The following is a 10,145-nucleotide window of genomic DNA, read 5'->3' as shown; positions in this document are numbered from 1 at the left end:
ACAATTTGTAGCTTATGCGACGTTTGCATGAGAATATTCTATTACATCTCATATTGGATAGGTCCCCCCATCCAATGTGGACCCATATCAGCTTCGGTTAAACAGTTGGCTCACCGAAAATCCTCGATCTATTTTAGAGATGTGGAAATTATTAGCCCACGGGTCAAAGTTGAGGAAGGTTTTGTCACTGAACACAGGCATAGAAGTCAATAGCGGCCGGTGCATGTTGATACTCGATAGGGATATTTGTCCAAATAAGAGCTCCGCTATTACTATAAGGTTTTGTCTTCAACTTATAATATGGAATCAAAGTTTTTAAGAACTAGCAATCAATTAGCACACGTCTCTTACATGTCTATTTTTTTTTTTTCCAGGTCCCCACTCGAACTTGACAATATTGGCGCTTTAGTTTGCATTTATCTATAGCTTAGTTACCATTCCATAATATGTGAGATATTTGGTAGTCATTAGGGGATTTGCAAAGAGTTACGGTACAGCCATGGTGAGACAAACTAAAATAGAAAATCTGCCCAATAAACTTTAGTATATTGTAGTGAGTCTGAGAATAAATTCCATCATATGGGAGGAGACGTGATTTTTCAACCATTCGCGTAATACACAAGTCTCTCACTGTCTGTAAGCCTAGATCAAACTTCACACCTAGTCAAAGTTCCTACTGGCCCTGCTCCCATTAAATACGGAAGCAAAAACAAATAAACAAAAATCTGGCTCCCAATTAAATGTGTGATGAGCTACATTTTTATTATGAAAAATGTTACGTAATTACGTTCATAATATTTTTACAATAATTTCATAATAAATTTTAGGTGTTAAGTTATTATTGGTGGGACAAAAAAGTAATGTGTCAGTAGTGATTCAGATTAGAATCAGAAATAGCATGACAATCAGGATTTATTATGAAAAATGTTGTATTGTAGCATTTTTCTTTATTTATCTCTTTCAATCAGAAAATGTAACGTAATCCTGCTATATAATTTCTAGGATAATTCTTTTTCCTTTTTTTTTTCTTTTTTTTGATAATTCAATATATGGGGAGTGCAAAGTATTCCACTTCCCAAATATGGTAAAATCTTTCATAACATTGCCTTTCCATTCCTCTTGTCAACCTTCCACAATCTTGTCAAAAATAGTCCGCCAGAAGACAAACTACAAAAAATACGACATCTGTAAAAGAGAGTACCAAATTAACAATACAGCAGGAAATATTTGTTCACAAAAGAATAAAAAAAAAAAAAAAAAAGTGGAGTTTTCTAACAAGCCAGTCATTGTTAATGTACCAATGCTCAAAAGAACAACCACATGCCTAAATCAAGGCACGGCCTTCTATGATCTAGTCTTTGCTCGTTATAAGAGCATTTACATTTAGTAGTATATTTTAGCATCAAGACACAAAAATAGCTCATTACTCGATCTTGCAAAATTTTGCAATTGTACTACAGTGCCATCTTAAATGTATGATGACATTGTAGCATAATTGTAAACCAAAATATTTTATTTTATTTCTTTTTACCTTTTGTTTTCTCTCACTTTTGTCTCTCATTTCTTCTCTCTCTAACAGAGCTCCTCCCTCTTCTCTCTCTCTCTCTCTCAGAGCTTGCGCTAGAGCTGGGTTGGATTCAGAGTGGTCGCGGCATGGCGATCGGCGTGGTCACAGCATGGTCACTATGTGGATTGGTGGAGATCAGAGATTGTGGTGGCACGAGTTTGGATCGGTGGGCTGTGTGGGTCAAGTGGAGTTGTGGTGTGGAGATTGGTGGGTTCTCTTGGTTATTTTATGGTGGTTCTTCTGGGTTTATGTGCTGTGTGTGGCTTCGTTAGTGGCTCCGACGATGGCTCCGTTGAAGGCTTCGATGGTGATTTTTTAAAAATTGATTTCTTGGAATATATGGGATTTTGGTTTGGTTTGCAATGATGGTTTGATGGGTTTTTTATAATGTGGTTTTGGTTTGATGGTCCGGTGGGTGGTGCTAGGATATGTGGGGGTGGCAGTGTGTTGTTAGGTGGCATGGTGGCGGCTATTGTGATTGTGGTGGCTGATGTGGGCTATTGTGGTTGTTGTGTGTTTTTTTTTTTTTTCTTGGTTCTTTTGGTTTGTGGTCAATGTAGCAGTTTTTGGTGTGGTTGTTTCTGGATTTCTATGGTTTTTTTTTTTTTTTTGGTCGGTGCCTAGAAGTAGAGGGAGAAAGAGAGGAAAAGGAAGAGAGAGAGAGAAATAGTAAAAAAATATTTAAATAAACTGGAAAAAAAAAAAAGTTTGAGATGTTAAGTGTATTGTAAAATAGTATGATATAAATGATAAAATAACTCTTGGTGTGTGTTTGGCAAAAATTATTTTTGCCAACTTATTTTTGCTATTAGTCATGGGGCCTACTGCACTTTTTGATACTGTCTCACTGTATTATTTAAATAACTTTTACTTTTACTTTTATTTATAGTACTTTTAGCCAAAAAAAAGAATTAGTTTCAGCAAAATAAACAGATTCCAAACAGACCCTTGATATGGTAAAATGAGATTTTTTTTAAAAACCAAACATGAATGCTCACATACCTAACTTTAAAATGTTGGCTAAAGAGCTCTAAGAACAAGAAGCATTAATGGACATCTTTGCTTTGTCTCACTTAGTATATTGTAGAGAATCTGACAATAAGTGTCCATTTGGCAAAAATTATTTTTGCCAACTTATTTTACTATTCAGCTTATTTTTACTACTATTCATAGGTCTTACTGCACTTTTTGGTACTATTTATGAGTTCCACTATACTATTTCAATTAACTTTTACCTTTATCTACAGTATTTTCAGCAAAAATTGTCAGTTTCAGCAAAATAAGAGGATCTCAAACAAACCCTATATTGCATCATATTGAATGGACCAAACTTCACTCCTAGTCAAGGTTCCTACTAGCCCTGGTCCCATCAAATGCGAAAGCAAAAACAAATATTAGACTAAAATCCGGCTCCCAATTAAATGTGGCCCTATTTATTTATTTATGACGTGGCCTCATTTATTTATAAACAATGTTATGTTTACAATATTTTCACATAATTTTATACTAAATCTTAGATACTAAGTTATTACTATGAAAATGTCATGCATATAGTATATTGTGGTGTACTTTTATGTTAGAATTCATTTTCCTTTTTCCTTTTGTATGTGTGTTTGTTTCTTAAAAAAAAAAAAAAAAAAAAAAAGGAAATTGTCCCACATTGCTTAAGAAAGTGTGTTGTATGTAGTATAATATTCTCCACCCTTTTTTAAAAGTTACCATAACTTTTAAGTGGAGTTATAGGGTCCGTTTGGATACCGCTAAAAACTGAAAACTAAAAACATTATAGCAAAATAATTTTTAAATATGTGAATAATACCGTAAGACCCATTTTTAATGAAAAAATTGCTGAAAAAAAAGGTTTGTGGGTCCTATGAATAGTGCACAGGACCCACTGGTGTGACATAGAGCCACTGAAAAACATGCTTAAAAAAGAAAAAAAAAAGGTTGAAACGCAGACACAGACGGGCCAAACGTGTATCCAAATGGATACATAGTATACCTTTGTGTTTGTTGTGTGTAAAACTCTCTCTTCTTGTGTTTGTTTCTTAAAAAAAAAGGGTAATAATGGATCTACCAATATTCCTTAATATTCCATAATTTCAAATCTTGGTGCTCACCTTTCCACTCCTGTCAACCAAGGGTAGCTTGATGCATTTGGGAGCCTAACACGAAAACTAAAATTCGGCCTTTTATGTATTTAAACATAATTTTAAAAAAATATATATATTACTTAAAATCTACTATCTTGTTTTAGATGCAAAATTATTACTAATAAGCATGAACAATGTAGATTTTTTTTTTTTTTTTAAGAAAGTCTTTAGACAAAAAAAAATTTGATAAAACTTTCACATCTGTTGATATGGTAGATTGATAGTGGTAAGTAAAACAGTAATATGTGGTAGACCTAGGTAAAAACTAATAAAAGTATGTCAACTCAATTATTGTAGAAAACATTGTGAATTTTGTGTGTATATTGCTCTCTTTTTTTAGATGTGCTATATTCACAATATTTTTTACAGCAAATCCTAATTGTTAAGTTGTTACTGATTCTAATATGAACTCACTATTGAAATTATTTATTTTGTTATCAATAAGTAACAGCCTCTAATAATTTGTTACTGGTTCTAATTTGAACTCACTACTGAAATTATTTATTTTGTTATCAATAAGTCACTACTGAAATTATTTATTTTGTTATCAATAAGTAAGAGTCTTTAATAACCTACTACTTAAGATTTGTTGTAAAAATATTGTGAAAAATGTTGTGAGCGTAACATTTCTACTTGATAAAAAATATATATATTTTACGCAATGGCTAATATTTTATCTTAATTGAAGTAAAATTTGGGACATTTTTTCTACTTAGAGCCTTAGACAACCGCATCAATTACTTACCAATAGAGCCGACACTGTTGTCAATCTTTCACAATCTTGTCAAAAATAGTGGGCGTGAGGATGAACTACATAGAATGCGACATCGCAGAAGAGAGCAACGACAAATGTGTGTTGTGCAAATAGCACCCCAGGACTCAAATCAATAATAGTAAATAATCAAAAATTAAATAACAAGCACACACAAAGAACACAAGAATTTACATGGTTCGGCAAACTGCCTAGCTTTACAAGGACAACGGAGAAATTTCACAATAAAAATAGGAAGATACAATAGTGCACAAGAACACTCTTGAGAAACCCAAATCTCAATACACCATAACTCTCTCTCACCCACAAGACAAGAAAATAGTATTCTTTCTTCTTATGCTGCTGCTGTTAGGTTTTTAGGAATTGTCTCTCTCACACGGCTGCCCTTCATCTCAAACCTAATATATATACTTCTATATATATATATATATATATGTATATGTCATAGGTCGGCAACACTAGGAGATACATTCCTAGCTGTATTCGGTCACCTTGACCGACTTACAAGCAATGGGCTTGGACTTCAGTGGCAATTCAAGCCACCCATGTCAACAATTTGGAAATTAATGCGACATCGCAGAAAAGAGTAACGACACGCGGAAATTTTTGTTCAACGCATGACCTTCCATGGTGTAGCCATTGCTCATTATAATAGGCCTAACTTTAAAATGTTGGCTAAGATTCTCTAATTAAGAACGGAAAGCAATGGACATCTTTGCTTTTGTGTTGTTGAGTTCCAGTTTGCTTCCTTTCTTCTTTGTACTGTCGGATGCTGCTGACAGCATTTCAAAATCCGAATCCCTCAGTGAGGGCATAACCTTGGTCTCTAAACATGAAAGCTACGCACTGGGGTTCTTTAGTCCTGGTAAGTCCCGTAACCGTTACTTGGGAATATGGTATAACAATATCCCAGTTAGAACGGTTGTTTGGGTAGCAAATCGGCTCAATCCAATAAACGACTCGTCTGGCATGTTGATGGTAAACAGTTCAGGCAGTCTTGTTCTTCTCAGCCAGAATAGAACAGTGGCTTGGTCGGCAAATTCAACAAAACAGGCCTGGAATCCAATAGTCCAGCTTTTAGATTCCGGAAATCTAGTATTAAGAGAAGAGAACGAAGAAGACCCAGAAAATTATTTGTGGCAAAGCTTTGACCATCCTTCTGATACTTGGCTACCGGGGATGAAGCTTGGATGGGACTTAAGGACTGGTCTGCAACGGCGCCTAACTGCTTGGAAAAGTCCAGATGATCCATCTCCAGGAGAACTGAGTTGGGGGATTGAACTTCATAATTACCCTGAGATAGTCATGAACAAAGGCACCGAGAAGTTATTCCGGACAGGACCATGGAATGGCCTTAGTCTCAGTGGTGCACCAGACTTAAAGGACAATCCAGTTTACACCTACGATTTTGTCATCGACAGCGATGAGGTGTACTTCATATACAATATGATTAAAAATTCTGTACTCTCAAGAGCACTTTTGAACCAAACTTCGTCCTTATATGAGCGCTACATATGGGTCTCGGAAGAAAAAAAATGGAGACTGTACTTATCTATGCCAAAAGACAATTGTGACGGTTATAATTTATGTGGTCCTTATGGAAATTGTATCATTGGTGAGTCACCAATCTGTCAATGTGTAGAAGGATTCAACCATAAGTCACCAGATACATGGAACCCAGATGAGTGGTCTAAGGGATGTGTACGTATTACCCAATTGAGCTGCGAGGACAAAGATAAAATTGGGTTTGCTCAATTTGTTGGGCTCAAAATGCCAGATACCACGTATTCCCGGGTGAACGGAAGTATGAATCTTAACGAATGCAGAGTCAAATGTTTGAACAACTGTTCCTGTACGGCTTATGCAAACTCAAATATTACAAATGGAGGAAGTGGCTGCGCCATGTGGTTTGGGGATCTAATTGATATTAGACAGGTTGCAGTTAATGGGCAGGATGCTTATAGGCAGGATGTATATATTCGAATGCCTGCTTCAGAGCAAGGTAATAGGCCTATGGTCTCTATTGCTCTTTAATTTATATATTTACATGCCATTGAAGCTTTAATCTTTGTTGTTTCCATCTATTTTATTGCATTACTAAAATATTTTTGCTTTTCTTCTGCCAAGTCAATCATAAAGAGGAGAAAGACAAGCAAAAGATGAAGGTGATAATGATAGTTGTGGTTGCAATTGCGGTCGTTTTTGGGGTGCTCTTGATTACCTACTGCATAAGCAAAAGGACAAACTTCAGAGGTAATATTTCTCTCCGACCCACTTTGGAAAAGATATTTCAAGATTTTTTAATTGAACTTCTAGAAACGTACAAAGCAGTTAATAAGATGTAAAGCTACGAAGTTTAGCCATTTGATCTTAAGAAATATAGTAGTAAGGCTAAAATATGTTGTGGCCTAAAGTAGGGGGACCAAGAGGCTGACTCAAGCTAGTAAATATAGATGGGCTGAAATTTGCTCCCAAAAAAAAAAAGATGGGCTGAAATGGCCCATTGAACGAGAATCACAAAAAATAATCTAAATCTTGTTTTGATTAGGATTATAACCGTATATGTAAACACCAATTTATACTATTTTATGCAAGATTTCCAGTAAAGTTGGAAAGGCAGAAACTAGCACAATACTTATAGTGAAAAAACCATGCCTTTCATCCATGAGCTTTCTTGAGAGAATCCTAGTAGTTTTATAAAATCTTGTGATCCAAAGTTCAAAACCACACAGCATTTCTTCTAGTTAGTTGACTGTAGATCAAATATTCAAGGAGGCACCTTAATTGGAGTGCACCAAAGGTTCTAAGTTAATTTACACAGACCTGCCATTCATGAGCGAAACCGTATAGGAAGAAACTCAAAAGTTTTAAAGCTATTGTGAGTAGCAGCAGTGAATTATCGATTTGGAATGTAGAGTCTCGGTAGAATGGTTTTTTTCAAGACTATAAAACACATTCTTTTCTAGTTGATTGCCTTAGTGGGAGTAGGTTACTCATATAGCCCCTTTTCCTTTAAAGAGTTATCCATAGGTTTTCCACTTCAGGATCATATTGTGTCTTATGCATTTATTGTTTTGCTTTATGACTTGATCACTTATTCTTTTTTGGTTATTGATATTGATATTTTGGATCACCTAATTAATTTATTTGATTTGAAATCAAATAATAATTATGTTGTATAATTAACTAGTTGATCTAGACGGAACTTAACAAGTGCGATACTCTTATTTCTGATGTATAATGTGAAGCTCATCTTGATCTTAGCAGAGAAAATGGAGAATAATGTGATAATAGACCAAAACATTGAAGGCCAAAGTGAAGACATGGAGGTCCCATTCTTCACCCTAGCTACCATAGTCATTGCCACTAACAACTTTTCAAGCTGTAACAAGCTTGGTGAAGGTGGCTTTGGACTTGTATATAAGGTAACCTTGCAACAAGCTTTTTTAAAGATCACAAAAAATAAAAAGCAATTCTCACCATATTCAACTTCAATAAAATCAATTTGAAAATGTGAATTTTCAGGGTACATTAATAGATGGAAAAGAAATTGCTGTGAAAAGGCTTTCACAGAAATCTGGACAAGGATTTAGTGAGTTTAAAAATGAAGTTATACTAATTGCCAAATTGCAACATCGAAATCTTGTTAGGCTTTTGGGATATTGCATTGAAGGGGACGAGAAAATGCTAATCTATGAATACATGCCCAATGGAAGCTTGGACTCCTTCATTTTTGGTTTGTACTTCATGAATTTTTTTTACCAAACTTCATAAAATTTTTTATTGTTATTTAAAGAAATGCCAATTTCTTGTTTCATATTCAAGTTAAACTTAGTATTAACATAAGTGAGAAACTTTTCAGATCAAACAAAAGCTAAAGTTTTAGGTTGGTCTATGCGCTTCAACATTATCTGTGGGATTGCGCGAGGGCTTCTATATCTTCATGAAGATTCTAGATTGAGGATTATACATAGAGATCTCAAAGCAAGTAATATTTTACTTGATAGTAAGATGAATCCAAAAATTTCTGACTTCGGTATGGCTAGAATCTTTGGTGGAGATCAGATTGAAGGAAACACAAATAGAGTCGTCGGAACTTAGTACGTATTCTTAACATGTTTTATTGTTGATATTTTTTAATCAAAGATTTTCATGCTTAATGATGTGTTTGCAGTGGTTATATGGCACCCGAATATGCCATTGATGGCCTATTTTCAGTAAAATCTGATGTCTTTAGCTTTGGAATATTGTTGTTGGAGATAATAAGTGGAAAGAAAAATCGAGGCTCTTTCCATCTAGACAATACTCAAAACCTTGTTGGACATGTGAGTTCTCAAAAGATTTCATTCTCTGTCTTATTACATATAATGATACAAATAATGATAAAGAATTTTAAAATGTCTTAGGCATGGAAATTATGGAAAGAAGGCAGACCTTTAGAACTGATTGATACTTGCTTAAAGGGCTCTGTAATCCAATTGGAGATTCTACGTTGCCTTCATATTAGTTTCTTATGCTTGCAACAACATCACAACGATCGACCAAATATGCCATGTGTGGTTATGATGTTACATGGTGAGAGTTCATTACCTGAACCCAAAGAGTTGGGTTTCTTTGTAGGAAAAAAATCAACTTCATCAAGCAAGAACCAATCATCCTCAACCAATGAAATTACTGTTACCATGTTAGAGGCTCGATAGTCAAATATCATATCAATTGCATTTTATAATATATCTTATGAGTGATATTTACATCTTTATATTTTGTATCATACACATTTGTATTCTCCATTATGGGACATAAGTCTTACTATGAGAGACTGTGTCCCCAGCCCGTTTTGAATTGATTGCTTTGGGCCAAATTGATGTGAATGGGTGAAGTCATATTATTGCCTCTCAAAATGGAGATTCTACTGATTACATTTTTCTCTTTAGATTAAGGATTTTACAATGGAGCCACTACTTATTTAATTATTGGAATAAATAAGAAAACCATAATTGAAAAATTCATCATTTTATTGATATGAGAATGAATGTACGTTGATCATAGGAAATTACATGGCTATGGTCCTAGATACAATTTAAGATCAAATACATGGCTTTGTTTCTTAGTTACAATGTAAAGATTGAAAATTACATGGACAAGCATTTGATCTACTAACTCTTGATCTAAGCTTAGAGGTTATATTATAAGATGGAAAGGTGTTAGGCACCCACCTTGCCCAGTAAATCGGTCTTCTAGACTATAGCGGCCAACATTTATGTCATATCATCCAAAATATTATCAATCAATTACTTTGCTTGAAATTAATGTGTGTACATATGAGAAACCCTAATTTTATTTTTTAATCATTACATTTGGATTAAAAAAAGTAGCTTCTAGTGAATGTGTGTGAATGGTGATGTCATTGTGCGAGACCGCAAAGGTGCCCTAAAAAAAAAAGAGATTTTGAGTACTTTTTCAAGACACCTCTCTTTTTCGGTAAGTGGTGTGGAGTCGTCACTTACTTTTTATACTAAAAAATAAGAAAAAAATTAAATACAACTTTACATGACTAAATTGTTCCATTCTCATTGATTGAATAAAAAAATACAAACTTGATAAATTAAGTATTACATGACTTTGGGTCCTAGTTACAAACCACCAAAGATAC

The 10,145-nt window shown here is 34.4% G+C and overlaps 1 protein-coding gene across 3 annotated transcripts; it reads left to right on the top strand.

Annotated features, from left to right (window-relative positions):
• The first annotated feature begins 4,989 nt into the window (after positions 1-4,989).
• On the top strand, positions 4,990-9,425 carry LOC111992275 (G-type lectin S-receptor-like serine/threonine-protein kinase At4g27290). 3 transcript variants are annotated; one of them, XM_065767493.1, is made up of 7 exons: positions 4,990-6,494; positions 6,632-6,745; positions 7,757-7,917; positions 8,018-8,228; positions 8,355-8,592; positions 8,667-8,817; positions 8,899-9,425. In XM_065767493.1, the coding sequence occupies exons 1-7, from the start codon at positions 5,198-5,200 to the stop codon at positions 9,190-9,192; spliced, it is 2,466 nt and encodes an 821-aa protein (XP_065623565.1). In that variant the 5' UTR covers positions 4,990-5,197; the 3' UTR covers positions 9,193-9,425. The 3 variants fall into 3 exon arrangements, with proteins under 3 accessions (XP_065623565.1, XP_023879915.1, XP_065623564.1); XM_024024147.2 differs by having other exon boundaries at positions 4,991-6,494; positions 6,620-6,745; positions 7,760-7,917; XM_065767492.1 differs by having other exon boundaries at positions 4,991-6,494; positions 6,620-6,745.
• The last annotated feature ends 720 nt before the right edge of the window (positions 9,426-10,145 follow it).

Source organism: Quercus suber, unplaced genomic scaffold, assembly GCF_002906115.3.
Source record: "Quercus suber isolate HL8 unplaced genomic scaffold, Cork oak 2.0 scaffold_813, whole genome shotgun sequence".
Lineage (NCBI taxonomy): Eukaryota > Viridiplantae > Streptophyta > Magnoliopsida > Fagales > Fagaceae > Quercus > Quercus suber.
Note: the sequence above shows the minus strand (reverse complement) of the source record. Positions and strands in the feature narration are given on the sequence as shown.

Excerpts from the sequence above, each read along its gene's own strand:
- LOC111992275 (XM_065767492.1), top strand. The coding sequence starts at position 5,198 with ATGGACATCTTTGCTTTTGTGTTGTTGAGTTCCAGTTTGCTTCCTTTC. Across the intron at positions 6,495-6,619 it reads AATGCCTGCTTCAGAGCAAG|TCAATCATAAAGAGGAGAAA; the intron begins GTAATAGGCCTA and ends TCTTCTGCCAAG. Across the intron at positions 7,918-8,017 it reads GCTTTGGACTTGTATATAAG|GGTACATTAATAGATGGAAA; the intron begins GTAACCTTGCAA and ends GTGAATTTTCAG.